The sequence below is a fragment of the Parus major genome, chromosome 20 (assembly GCF_001522545.3).
Source record: "Parus major isolate Abel chromosome 20, Parus_major1.1, whole genome shotgun sequence".
Classification (NCBI taxonomy): domain Eukaryota; kingdom Metazoa; phylum Chordata; class Aves; order Passeriformes; family Paridae; genus Parus; species Parus major.
The window spans coordinates 2847949-2862416 of NC_031788.1; the positions used below are offsets into that span (position 1 = coordinate 2847949).

At 44.4% G+C, this 14468-nt stretch overlaps 2 protein-coding genes across 3 annotated transcripts in view; one reads left to right on the plus strand and one right to left on the minus strand.

Annotated features, from left to right (window-relative positions):
* The window catches only part of LOC107213168 (perilipin-3-like), a 663366-nt gene that overhangs the window by 587745 nt on the left and 61153 nt on the right, over positions 1–14468 (minus strand). The window lies entirely within an intron of this gene.
* The window catches only part of TRPC4AP (transient receptor potential cation channel subfamily C member 4 associated protein), a 34000-nt gene continuing 21153 nt past the window's right edge, over positions 1622–14468 (plus strand). The window contains exons 1-4 of one of the 2 annotated variants that reach the window (XM_015647269.3): positions 1622–1718; positions 10770–10898; positions 11157–11273; positions 13760–13817. In XM_015647269.3, the coding sequence (XP_015502755.1) occupies positions 1686–1718; positions 10770–10898; positions 11157–11273; positions 13760–13817 (337 nt within the window). In that variant the 5' untranslated portion in view covers positions 1622–1685. Of the gene's footprint in view, positions 1719–4636; positions 4667–10769; positions 10899–11156; positions 11274–13759; positions 13818–14468 lie in introns of those variants that run through there. The other variant, XM_033519098.1, reaches the window with a different exon arrangement.

A 14468-nucleotide genomic window follows, 5' to 3' on the forward strand; every position in this document is an offset into this window, starting at 1 on the left:
TGGCACAGCTGCGGCACGGGCAGCTCAGCGGCCGCGGTTTGACCCGCGGGGCGCAGGTAACGCGCTGCGGGCCCGCCCGTGGGACCCGGGCAGGGTGGGCGAAGCGGGGAGGGCCGCGGGGCCTGAGGGGGCCCGTGCGGTTTGGGAGCGGGGGATGCAGCGCCTCCTTCCCGGGTGTCTGGCGGAGCTGCGCGGCCGGGGAGAGCCCGGCTGGCCTCGCGGGGCCTGCTCAGGGAGAACGGCCGCTCCCAGCCCGGGCTCGGCGCTCCGGAGCTCCCCGGAGGTGCTCGGGCTTTGCCACGGTGCTGGAGGGGCGGCCCCGCTGGGGTGTCCCGGGGCCTTGGTGCTCCGCGTGCCTCCCCCCCGGCCTCGGCCGGGCTCCGGCAGCTCCGAGGAGCAGCACGGGCATTTCCCAGCCGTTCTCCGCCTCTTCGCTCCGTGTGGCCTTCCCTGCAAAGAAAGGAAGCTCTGCCTGGGACTGTAACAATGCAGCATCGAAATTTAAACGTATTTCCTGGACAAAGGCAGCCTCGTGGTATTAGGGCTTAGGAGACATTTTAGCTTTGTAACGCAGGTCGTTTTATGAGAAGCTGCTCCAGATCTGTTTCTTGTCATCTTTCCCAGTTGATGATGCTGGGAAATACCAAGGAATGAAATCAGCTCCTTGCCCCGGGCCTGTGCCTGTCGTGTGCTGATACTGGCTTTTTTGGAAAAGCTGCTAAAGGATAATGGACTATTCATTTATTTTTATGGAGAATAATTGGCATTTTCCTTGCAGATTAAATGCAGAATGGTGCAAAGACTTGGAAAATGAAACCTGAGATAAAGGACTTGCATTCAGGTGCTGATTTACTGAGCTGAAGTATCTTTAAGAGAGATCAGATGGAATAAAAAATGGCATTTCTATAATTCACTGTTCCAGACAACAGCATTTGCCTTGATAAACAAGGACTCCGAGCAATTATTAAGAGAAGATTTATTTATTCCTTTTTGGGACTACCTAAAAACAGGCACCAGACAAAATGAAGAGAATAAAAAGCAGTTCTATTTATTGAAGGGCCTTCAGGTACATCCAGGACAGATGGAGCCCCCCAGGGGCTGCACCCAAAATGGACCAGGGGTCGCAGGGGTTTCACACTTTTATAAGTTTGGTTCATTTGCACATTGGGGGTTAATATTCTAATTCCAGCTTCAGGTAATGAAGTCATTTACCCCAAGTTTGCTGCCCCTGACTCACTTTTGTTTCCATCTCTGGGGGCCTGAGGCAGTGAGGTGTCTTTGATTGCCAGGCCTGGAGAGGAATTGTGGTGTCTGCCCAAAGTGGGAAAGCAGCAGCTCCCAGTGTGTGTGGAGTTTGGAGTTATACACTGAGAACTGCAGGGTTACAAATAGATGGAAAATATAAAAGCTGAAATCCTAAGGCATTGTGTTCATCATGAATATCTGTGCCTTGTTCTATAGCAAAGAGGTAAAAGAGCAAATGTTTTTTTACAGCTCTTTTATCTTTACTTTGCTGCTTCCTCAGCTGCTAGGTTGGTTAATCCTTAAGAAGAGCCATTAATTTGTGTGAATATAAACCTGTACTGATTCCTTTCCTTGGGATTGTTTTAGGAGTGGATTTCCTACTGCATGTGGACAAACTTTGTCTCACTGCCTTACCTGTCCACCTCTGCACTCTTTCTTTCATGCACATCTTCAGCCACTGCAATTTCAGTCAGGTAAACCTATAGCAACCTTATGCACCTCTGTTGTCTCTGTAATGGTGCTTCCACCTCTGGGCTTTGGTTTGCTTGAAAAATTCAGTGCTACTGTTTTCATTTTGGGCTTTTAAGCTTTTATAGCAATCAAGGAAGCTTCTGCTGGTTGCATACTCCTTATAATGCCCAAGAATGAGGTGGTGTTTTTGTCACTGGGGTTTTGTTTTGTTTTACTTGAAAAATCTTGGCATCCCTCTTGCTGCCCTGAGAGTTAAAGCTTGGACACGTAATGCTCCCAGCACTTCATAAATGCTATAGGAGGATGTTTTAAATCACTTTGTATAAAAGCATGGAGTGACAGAACAACAGAGAATGGCTTCTCACTGCCAGAGGTTAGATGGGATATTGGGAAGAAATTCTTCCTTGTGAGGGTGGGGAGACCCTGGCACAGGGTGCCCAGAGAAACTGGGGCTGCCCCTGGATCCCTGGAACTGTCCAGGGTTGGATGGGATTTGGAGGAACCTGGGATAGTGGAAGGTGTCCCTGCCATGGCAGGGGGTGGGGCTGAAAGAGCTTTAAGGTTCCTCCCAATCCAAACCATTCTGTGATTCTCTTACACTAAGGCAGGGGGAATAACAACTCTCTGAATGATTTTGAACTTTATAAATTCCATGTTTCGGTACTTTTACCTTGAATCAGTTTTTTGTTTGTAGATGATCTAAATATAAAACACTTTGATGTAACTTTTAAAGAATCCCAAGGCAGTTTTGCCTGCTTTCTTTTTCTTTTTTTAAGTTCCATGTTTTATCAAAACATCCCCTGTTTTTGTGCAGTTGACTCCTCAGTTGCAGCATGGGAGTCCTTGCTTACATTTCTCAACTGATTTGTTCCTACCGAGCCTGAGAGCGGCTCAGGTTGCTGTGTTGGGGTGTAGAGCAAGTCATGAGAGTGTCCTTGAAGCTCTTTCTATCTGTGTTTTGGAAGGAAGTTTTGGGTCATGTGCTGCCTGGACTGCACTGCTGGTGTCCTGTAGGAAGGGGAAACCCTCTCAAGATGTTAATTCAGGGAGATTGGGAAACACAGTTCCATGCTGGGGTGCCTGCCATGGGCAGCAGTGGCATTTAGCCCTGAACAAAGCTTTGTGTGCTATTCTTAGGTGATCTCAAGATCCATTTTTGTATGAGGAAAGTAGGGGCTTAGCTGTGAGCTGGGAAGGATCACTGTTGACAGGCCTGCATCTAAAAGTTCATCACTCTGATCTTACAGGGACATACAAGCAGTTTTGACAGCAACAGCTCTCTGAATATGTGGCAGTTTTGAGGTCAGCTGAGGCTCTGAAATCTGGATCTCTGCATGTTCCTGCTGTGCTCACCTACCCAGAGCACTTGGCTTCCTTGCCAATTGGTGTCTTGCTTTATTATTAATAATAAATTATTCAGAGAAGGGCAACAGAACTGGAGAGTCAGTCATACGAGGAGTGGCTGAGGGAGCTGGGAAGGAGGATCAGTCTTGAGAAAAGGAGGCTCACAGGGAACTTCTGTCTCTGCACAGCTCTGACAGGAGGGGGCAGCCAGGTGAGGGTTGGGCTCTACTCCCAGGTTGCAAGGACAGGACAAGAGGAAATGGCCCCAAACTGTACCAGGGGAGGTTCAGGTTGGACAACAGGAGGAATTTCTTCCTGGAAAGGATGGTTCAGGCATTGTCAGGGGCTGCCCAGAGAGATGGTGGAGTCCCAATCCCTATAGGTGTCCATGAAACAACAGGAAATGGTGCTCAGTGCCCTGGGCTGGGTGATAAGGTGGGAATCAGGCACAGGCTGGACTCTATGGTCTTGGAGGTCTTTTCCAATCTAAATGATTCTGTGATAAGAAGTTGATTAGCTAAAGCAGATTTCAGTTGATACTGCCATTATTTGTTCCTGGATCTGTTTTATCCATATTGCTGGCATCAGCTGCTGCCCTGCACACAAGCCTCAGTCTTGGTATCAGGTTGCATAACCTTGGATCAGGATTTGCCCTGCCCTGAGCACAGAGCCAGTGCAAGGGGCTTTGCAGGTCCTGGTGAACCAGCAGCAGAATAGCTTTCCAGAAGTGACACATTTCTCATATGGAAGAATATTGCTTGTGAGGGGCCTGGTGTGTTGTCCTTCTCGGGGCACAGCTGTGTCAAGGACCACAGGCTCTGTGCTGAGGTTTGTGCTGCTGTTCCTTGAAAGCCAAGAACGCTCTGGCTCAGCTGATCAAGCTCAAATCCGCTTAGCAAGAAGGTACACACTTCATCTGCTGCAGGCCAGCTGTGAACAACGTGGATGTGGCATGAAACCAGAAGATATTTAGGTGCAGCTCTGGGAATCTCTGTAGACAGAGCAGTGTAATAATGGACTGACCAGGGATTTGTTGGCAAACTAACATGCTCCTGGTGCAGTCCCAAGAGCTGAGCGTCAGCACTGCTCTCACCCTCATAGGATTGCCAAGGCTTAGCTGAAACAATCAGAATGGAAAAAAGGAGTCCATTTTTCCATCTGTATTTCATGTTTGCTATCCCTTGGAGCAGACACTTCCCTTAGCAGGACAGTCCCTATCCACTCTAAAAAGTGCTCTGGAGAAGGAAAACATTTTCTTCCTCAGACATCCAGATTTCCACCTCCTGCCATTACAAGTTATCAGCCAGGAGTAGCTTCCTAACCCTGAGAAAAGATTTTGGTGTTGAGTCAGCTTTTTGTTCCATCCTTACAACAGCACCAACAAAACAACATTCACGTGAATATAATCCACTTGAGTAGCTCTAATTGTGTGGGTGTTAGCAGGCTTAGGCCTCTTCAGGGGAGGACAGTGAGGGAGTGTTGGAAAGCCTGGACATGCTTTTATTATGTAACAGGACCAGAGCTCTGTCTTGCACTAGAAATGCTCAAAAAGTAGCTGTGTTGGTGTATGATTTTTTTTGTGTGGCTGAAGATGAGTGAGAAGAAGGTAAATGTGATACTCATTCTCCCTTTGCTTTTTCTTAGATAGCCCTACAGATTTTATTTTTCTGTCAAAATGAATTAAAGAAGAAACTTAGGAAGTTCCAAGGTAAAGTAGTAATTGAGAAGTTAATGTAATTGTAATATAATTATACATATTAGTTGATCTATTTTTCTCTGAGAGCAAGGTCAGCAAAACAAACATTAGTGGCTCTATTCTGATGTGATGGATCCTGTAGTGGGTTTGGAGAACTGCTGGTGTCTAAGGTCTGTGTTGGAATTGTCCTGCTCTGGGAAGTGCTGTGGGGATTGGAGGTTCAGGAGACCTGCTCCTTGTCTGGTAGACCAGCTCTTCTTCCAGTTCTGGTGAGCAGAGCTGTAGTCTGGGAGCTCTGGGAATGGTTAGTCCTGGCTAGAAGCTTTGGCATGTTTTATCCTAGGACAGTGTGTCCCTGGGTTCATTCCTGGTTTTTGGGCTGGCTGGAGAAGGGATGAGGGGCCCCATGCAGGGCTGGGGAGGATGGAGAAAGGGAATCTAGCTAAAGGAGTCTTGATCTGCACTTGAAGGATCAAGGAGCTGGAAAGAGGGTGGACATAAGTGCACTTACACAGACTTCTCCCAGCAGAATTTCCTTTGAGGATTAATATCTGTGGGGCTCTGCCCTGTTTTTGATCAGAGCTCAGCTGGTGACTGACCACAGTGTGTTCTGCCCTGGAGCTGCAGGGCTGCAGTTCTCAGCTTCTCCTTTGGAATGCTTTCCAGAATCCCTCCATGGGCCAGCAGCTGTGTTCCTGCAGAAGCTGTTGTGTTAAGACCAAAGCTTGCAGGGTCATTTGCCTTGGTTAGAGGCACGATTGAAGTTGTGTGAGGAAGCAGGTGGCTTAGCCAGGCTGATGGATGGTTGTTAGGAACTGGAAAGGAAAATGCAGTACAGAGCTGGGATGGTGGGACACTCCCCAAAATCCTGAATAATCATTCTCCTGGTAGTCTGTCAGAAATTACTTCCTATATTATTACTGTTCAGAGGAAAATTAAACATACAATTGCACAAATATTAGTTTCCTGAGTTTTTTTAAAGGTACAGCTTAAAAGGCTTGAAGGAAAGGATGTGGAAAGGCTTCAAATTTCTTAAAAATACGTAGAGACCGTGTGCTTGCATATCTTTGTCAAGATCCATAATCTTGTGCCTATTTCCTTTTAAACTTTGAGGACATTTGAATATATACTTCAGAAGTGGTCATGGAAAATCCCAAGAATGGAAATTCAGCTTTTTTAAAAAGCACTTCCAGTCTTAATGTATGGTTGCAATGAGAAATTGAATTAAAAAAACCTTCTAAGTGATGTGTCATAGCTGTGAAGTCTGTCACAGCAGGAACCCTTCAGTGCTGTGAAGGATGCCTGGACACCTGAGTCACTGGTTTTGCTTTCTGAGAGATGACAGCAAACGCCCTCCTGTAGCGAGCACTCAGCAAGCCAGTGAAATGTTTGAAGGGTAAAATGTGAAACAGAGACACAATTTTATCAGGAAATTGTTTGCTCTGCCCTGGAGAGCAAAAGGAGGATGAGCTCCTGGTATTTCTTTGCTGTCACCATTGCTGGGCCTTTGGTTGGCAGTTTTGGGAAGACACAGGGAGGTGTCACTGACCACAGCTCAGCACAGGGGTGGAGGCAAGCTTAGGAAAATCAGAGGTTTGCTTTGTAGGGCAAGGAAAATTGTCACAGTGTGGAAAAAGAGGTGGGAAGGAAAATTCTCTCTGGAAGAGGAAGGGATTTGGGAGTGACCTTAGCTCCAGGAGATCTCAGAGCAGTAAGAAATCTTTTGGCAATGCTGGCAGCACAGTGCTGGGCACTTGCCAGGGCATGGACACAGCAGTGGGGAGGAACTGCCCCTGTGCTGCTGGAGCAGCTGTGCCTGGAGGACGAGCAAAGTGGAGGGGGACAAGTGAAAGGGAGACTGGATTGATCAAGGGATGGATTTAGGCAAATATTAGTGTATAACTTCATGAAGATGCAGGTATTACTCATAATTATTTATTGACCATCATGCAAATCGATGCTGTCAGGGCAGGTTTAGGCTGGATATTAGGAAAAAGTTCTTTCCCAGAGGTGCTGGCACTGGCCAGGCTCCCCAGGGAATGGGCACGGCCCCGAGGCTGCCAGAGCTCCAGGAGCGTTTGGACAGCGCTGCCAGGGATGCCCAGGGTGGGGTTGTTGGGGGGTCTGGGCAGGGCCAGGGCAGGGCTGGCTGATCCTGGGGGTCCCTCCCACCTCAGGATATTCTGTGCTTCTTATTCTATAATTGAAAATATTTAAAAGACAATTGGATTAGAAGGAAATTTAAAATTTAAAACAAATAGTTGTGTGCAGTGTCTTTTTTCAGCCCATTGTATACTGTCAAGGAAAATTATGCACAAAAGTTATTTAAACTGTGTAGTCGGAAAGTGTTCCTATGGTAGTTAACAGTCTTTAGAGTCTGTGTCAGTCTCCTGGGAAATCCTGAGCTCCATTTCCATGGGAGTCTTTAAAGAGAAAACCACTCAGTCTGTTCTACCTTGCAGTCATGGGTGGGCTGGTGACACATTTATCATCACTGAATTTAAATCCTCTCCAAAGGTCTCTGCTTGCCCTTCCAGCAAATCCACGCTGGCACAGCTGGATCAGGGGGATGTGGATGGTCCTGGCCAGGTGGTGATCACCTGGCTGGGGAGCAGCATTCAGGAAACCACGGGTATAAAACCAGGATTGTCCAGACAGCTTTGGACTGGGACACAGCTTGGGAGCTGTGGATGAGCTGGTTTGTGCTGCTGTGTTTTCAGGGATCTCCTGGGACAGAAGCACCCCAGTGTGCCTTCCTCAGGTTTCTCTGTGAGCCAGAGCTGGATGTGTTGTAGCAATCTGGGAAGTGACAGTGTGGAGTCCTGGTGTTTGTCCCGGTTTGGTTTGCTGTACCTGGCTCTTAGGGAGGTTTATATGCCACTGCTCTTGTTTTCCCGGGAAGTGATCCTTGCTGTGTTGTGTCCTAACACCAGTGAGGTGTGACAATTCCAAACCCAGCTGCCAGCACTTAGGGAGGTCCTGGCTTTTAATGGATACCTCTTAGAGCTGGGCTGCTACAGCCTCTACTTCTTGCTAGATTTTACCTAACTTCTAGAGTTTTGTTGCAAGATTTCAGGTATTTTATCCATGGCTTTTCTGTGAATAAGGAATATCAGTGTTGGATTGCATTTTTTGTGCTTGAATGAGAGCAAAAATTCCACAGAGGAAAGGAGACCCAAAAGACCCAGTGCTGATTTTGATGACTATTCAGTAAAATTTCCCCAAAAAGAAAACCATTTTTGCTTATAAATGAAAAGCATTGACTAGCTGCTGTTATGGAAAATAGGAGATGCAGTTTTTAACCAAAATGGCTGTGAAGAAAGACAGCTCCACAAAGTCTGATTGAATTTTAATCCCTTCCCAGAATCCAAAATCTTTGCATTGGCAAATACCACCCAGCCACAATGGAAATATCCAGAGCCAGGGCAGCCTCAAATACAGAGCAGGGGCCACAAGCCAGAGCTTGCAGTGAAACCAAAGACATGTTAAATCAAGAGAAAGAAATCCTTTTCTTTTATTTATTTTTTTTTTCTTTTGAAAGCAGTTATATGATGATGAGAGCAAGGAAATGTTTGCTTCACTCTTTCAGAATTTCAGTTCTGAAAGTTTCCTGTGGCCACCTCTTGGAGCCTGGGGCTGGGAGAGGAAGCCCTGCTAGTACAGAAATGGGAGTGGAGGTGGCTCAGATGGATCCTGCCCCAAACCAAGAGGCATACATGTGATTAACAACGTGGTGTTAAACCCAACACAAGGTTTTAATGTTAATTAAAGGGTTTTGGACTTTCCTGAGAGCATTTAAGTGCTGGATTCTGCTCTGTGCTACTGGAACCTGAGATTGCAGCCTGTGCACGTCATCCCTGCCTGTGGTATCTTCCACATCAGTTGGAGCTGGAGAGTTGGACTCTTTCCCTGGCATTTTGCTGTGTGTTCTTTGCACTTTGCCCAGCAGTTAATCCCGTTCCTTCCACCGCCTGTGGGTTTGTTCTCCTCCCACACCTGGGATGTGGCCGTGGTAGAGCTCCTTTGGCTCCCTCTGTGCTTGGTATCTCAAGGGGAGATGGAATCTGTGACTTCCAAGGAGCTGACCCAGAGCCCAAATGTTGAGAAGTCATTTTGGCTTTCTGGTTTGGTTCTCTGCTATTTCTCCTGCTCGGAAGGAAACTGTTTCACTCTCCAGCAGTGCTAGTTGATTCCTCTGATTGAGAAATCAGAAAGCAGGGAGAAGTTAAAAACGAGAGAATTTTATGTCCCAGGTGTGCTTATGCTGCTTCAATCACTTGGCTTGTAGAAAGAAACCCTGGTACTTCAAGACCCTTGAAGTTCTTATTTAGCTAAAAATTTAGGTATTTCATCAGGAAAAGAATCCTAAGTACTTGGGAATCTTACTAAGAGGGTGAGGACCCACATCAGCTACATTGCCAGGCTGAGTTCTCAGCTTGAATCAGGTCTCTGGTCTTCTGTATAACCAGCAGAGAATAGGGTTAAATTCTCAGTCAGAATTTGGAGTATATTTGCATATAATTGTCTAATCAGGAATTGAATGGCCCTTTGGAATTGTGCACTGAAATGTGTCTGAGAACAATGTCTTGGCTGAAAGAATAAGAACCGAGATTTAAGCAGGTGGGAGGGAAATGTCATCTAACCACGGAAGGGTGCAGAATGAGAGCACCTTAGGAGTCCAGGCCTAGGAGTAAGAGCAAACCCACAAATGTGCCAGGGAGGCTCAGGCTGGATGTCAGGGCAAGGTTCTTCCCCAGAGGTGCTGGCACTGGCCAGGCTCCCCAGGGAATGGGCACGGCCCCGAGGCTGCCAGAGCTCCAGGAGCGTTTGGACAGCGCTGCCAGGGATGCCCAGGGTGGGGTTGTTGGGGGGTCTGGGCAGGGCCAGGGCTGGGCTGGGGGATCCTGGGGGTCCCTCCCAGCTCAGGATATTCTGTTAACTAAGGTTTGCCTTGAGGTGCTGACCAGAGGATTGGAGGGGTTTTTTATTTGTTGTTTTTATTTGGAGAGCACATAAAACATTTGTAAACCCAGCCAAAAATCCTGCTGGAATTGTTTGCTTTACCTTCTCCTGTGCACAAGGCTAAGTCCTTGTGTTGGGGTTGGTGTAGGTACCTCTGAAGTACCAGAAAAGAAAGGAGTTAAAGTTTGGTCAGCATTGACTGGGTGATGGATTTTAATTGAATGTCCTGAGCTCCTCCTTGACAGATCTCCTGGCATTAACCTGGAAGTATTCAGGCTTCAAAACATCTTCTGTGGATTTTAAGCAGAATATTTTAGTCTTGTGCTGCTACTTTTATTTTTAGGTGTTAAACATAGTGATGAAAATAGGATTTATTTTTTTTTACTTTAGGGAAGAAGGAAGAACATTGAAGAAAGTTTGGAGAGCTATAGTAATGAATGCCAAGTGTTCTTTTTTGGTGGTTTCTCAGGATAATGCCAGCATTGTTGTTCTGCTATTTTAGTTGGTGATCTCCATTTACAACCAGCCCAAGACTAAAGAGGGAATTTTCTATCTTTGATATGTTCCTGCTTGTAAATCTTTGTGGTTTGGGTCATTGCTGTGACCAATGACTTCAGGGACTTGGCTGAGGAAATACTCCTTTCTAGCTGAATGCATCAAGTAATGAAGCCTTTCCAGCCTCAGCATTCTACACCTTTGACCAGTGTAATTTGAGATAGTGTCAGGGCACCCATTTCCTCCTCCACTGACCTGTCAATTGGAGTTCTGCTAATGGAATTGTTTAGAGGCTAATGTGTTCCCATTTAAAAATACACAATCAATATAAAAGTACAGAATGAGATTATGTACTCTAAATGACATCTGCTTTAAGCCCTGTGCTGCTTAAGATATTTTGCATCTGTAAAATTCTGCAGCTGCCTCTCCTGGATAAATTGCTGCATGGAAAAAGGTACTGGATTTTGCTAGCTCTTTTCCCAGGATGGTGATAAGGTTATTTTCCTGGTTATGAAGTATTGGACACATGGGAATCACTTTTTTTCCTTCCTTGCAGATCACGGAGGCCTTGTTGAAGGAAAGGGATAAACAGGCAAAATGGAATGGGATCCCCTTGCTGTTGCAGAAACTGTATGAGCACAGCCACCCAAACAGCGACTTCTCCCAGTGCCAAAGCATCCTAAAGGTAATGGCTGCACCCTTCTTCCTAAAGCTTGAGATAATTTTGTTGTGGCTTTCTTTAAAGTCTACTGTGATCATACTCTATTCATTTTTCAAGCTGTCTGCATGATGGTATCTGTCCAAAATTGGCTGGTAAATAAGAGCTGGGTGTGCAGGTAATGATTAGTCAGTGGATCACACAGATAGAGGAAGAGAATTGTTTTTACACTGATGAAGAGTTTTCTTTTTGAGCCATCTCTTTATTTTTTTTCTCTACATGCAGGAAATTTCTCCTCTCCTTTCAATGGAAGCCATGGTTTATGTCACAGAGGACAGGAAAGCTGCTCAAGAGTCCAGTTTCCCAAACACATACACATTTGACTTGTTTGGAGGAGTCGATGTAAGTGTGGTTTTTCAGTATCAAAAGATCTGTATGATAATCATCCCACTGAAAAAATCTCTTTAGTGAGGTCTTTGAAGCATCTAAATGCAAACTACAGAATGGCTTTGCCAATTTAGTGTTAAGCATTAGATTTCTTCCTCTTTCTGTTAATCAGAATAGGAAAAGGATGTATTTTTTAAGGTATTACATCCAAAGTGAGGTGTTTTGTTCTTATGTGATATAGAATACCTGGCTATTTCTTTAGTCAGTCTGTTTTTACCTTAAAAAAATGAGACTTTTAGGTCTGAATGAAGACAATTTCAAATAATTCCTGGTTGTGAGATAAAATAACACAATTGGCATTGGAGCAGTGAGAATTTCCCTTAACTGGGTCTGTGGCAGTTTAAGCACTCCAAGACTCTGTCTTAACCATGTTGTCTGTGTTTATTGCTTCATCTGTGGCAAAGTTTTTAAACAAAACTGGAAAATTTCTGTGGCCATCCTGGCAATTTGTTATTTTGTTTATTTGCTTGAATTCTACATTGCACAAATACCCATTTGCTCAGTTTTATGGTGCCCTATTTCTATTTTCATTAGAAATGTATGATTTTTATTTTCCAGTGAACTAATTGACACTCTCTTTTTATTTAGTTTAGCTGAACAGATTTTGCCATTTATTTCTTGTCACACTTAGCTTACTTTTACTTAAAGCTGCTGTTTATGTTGTTTTGAAATGAGCACTGCTTTGGTTGCTGCTGTCAGTTGAGGGCAAAAACCTTCAGCTACCCAAGCAAATGAGAACACTGAAAATATTTTAAATTTCCCTTGTTTTTAAAGGGAAATAGTGGTACTTCTGTAGAAATTATTTTAATGTAGTGCACAGAATCTGTGTGTGTTGGAGGCAAGCTTTTGGTTTGATTGGCTGGGTCTTGGTTGTTTTTTTCTCCTTGGGCTGGAGATGGTGAGTATCAGATCCACTGTAATTACCTGGTGCTGTGGTCAGAGATTTGGCTGATAGAGGTGAGTTTAATGTGATTAAAGGCAGTGATGGAAGCCAGTGCTGTGTGTTTTCAAAAATCCCACTCTAGGGTTGAAATGGAAGAAGTTGGATCTGCTGGTGCTGTGTGTGCCATGTGCTGATTTTATGTTGCAATGTTTTGAGCAGTGGAACATGAGTAACTTTGAAGGACACACAGTTTGCAGTGCACACTCTAGGCTACAATGTGTGAGAGTTAAAATATTTTTGAATTCTGACAGCCTTTACATCTAGGAAGAACAAAACCAGCTCAGTGGCTCCTTCCCTTATGTGAATCCATGTAAAATAAGGCCTGAGGGTGCAAATACCCAAATCTCATGGATTTTATATCTAAATGTAACCCCATCCCAAAGAACACGATCTTATCATTCCCTTTCTGCTCCTTCTGCCTCTGGTGAGAGGCAGAAAACCCAAGAATTAAAGCATAAACCTATAAACCCCAAACTTTGAGGTTTGCTTCTCCTAAAACATAAGCCATTAATATAAGATCTGTATTACTACAGTCATTTTTCTCTACCCTATTAATGCTACATCTACTACTACAAATTCTGCTAGAAAATATATAATCCTCTTAAAAGTTGCCTATTTATTTCTTTATTTGTCAGTGCTTTTAATGTAGTTTCCAGTGATGTCAGGTGGTTTTCTCTCTGTCTGGATCAGTAGTTCATTAAAAGAAGGGTAATGTTAAGATGAGACAAATAGATCAAGTTGTAAGCTCTTAAATTGTGAGTTGGCACTGACTGGGTGATACCTGCATTGCTGTTAACAATTTTAAAATTTTTTATTTTAATTTTAAAACCACTGCCATTTGCAGTAGCTCTTGCAGAAGTCATCAGTCCCTTCTGTTTGCCAGCTTTCATTTTTAAATAAAGTGCTGTTTTTTCAAATGTTTTAAGGTAAACCAGTAGAACAGACTAGAGCAACTAAAGATCAGTTGTACATCAGTCAGAACCACATTCCTGATCTTGGAAAGCTGATTGTCCATTCATTAAATAGAAATATAAATGTGAATATACATACAGGGTGCTACACACAAGCAGTGGCTTTTTGGAGCTGCTAAATTCTATCTGGACCTGAAATGTTTTTGAAGCCCAGCAAGATTTAGGGAAAGCCTTTGCAAAATTTGCATCTCTTTGCAGATATTGCCAAAGATTCCTTATTTTAAGAGATATGTGATCACCATCCTTGATGTTATCTGGAGGCATGTGAAATTACACTCCTTGCAAGCTCAAATTCTTTAAAACTTGCCAGTGGGAGATTATTTTGTAGAGCTCTCACTGTTTCTTCAGGGTAAATGCAACTATTATTTGTCATTCTGATTTTGACACCAGTGGGGGTTTGATTGTAGAGCCTTCATTATTCACCTCTGTGACTTCAGCAGGGACAGGTTTGGGTTTGTCACTGACAAATTAATTGGTTATTTGTATCTCAGTGATCATTCCCTTAATTCTTTGTCTTATTTTTACAGCTTTTAGTAGAAATTCTCATGAGACCAACTCTTATTACACAGAAAAAGAAGCAGAAAAGTAAGTAAATAGGTGGTTTATATCTTTTTCTTTTCCCCAATTTTGCCTGGTGTTTCTGTTTCAGACAGAAATTGTTCTATTTTTCTTTTATTCTCTTTCCATCCCAGCAATTTCCTGTTGATTCATTTAGGAGTGAATCATTGGTTTCTTTGTTCTCCGTGGTACTGATTCGTGCTGGGATTTGGGAGCGTCACCTGTTTCTGGCACAGTTCCGGAGATTCACGCACTCAGCACAACTCACTTGACTCAAAGCACTAAATCTGCAATCAGTGGAAACTCTTACTATTCCTGTGGCTACAGCTACAGTGAAAAATTATTAATAATAAGCCACAAAGCATTGTTTATGTAATGGGAGCTACAGAGATTGTGAGATGAGTAGCTCAGGAAAACAGCACACTTTTTGTTACGTGACTGCTCATTTCCACATTGCTGTGAGGAGAGGGGGTGCAGTGGCTTCAGCTCAACTTTCCTGCTGGAGCAGCTTGGCTGCAGTGTTTTCATTTCCCCTGTTTGGGATTCTGCTGGTTCCCTGAGCCCTGCTGAGGGAAGGGAATGTCATGGTGCACCCTGTGCCCGCCAGCCAGGGAACTTCAAAGGTGAAGTGACTTGAACTGGAGCTTTAGGCAATAGAAAGTCTGTAGTAAAAACATA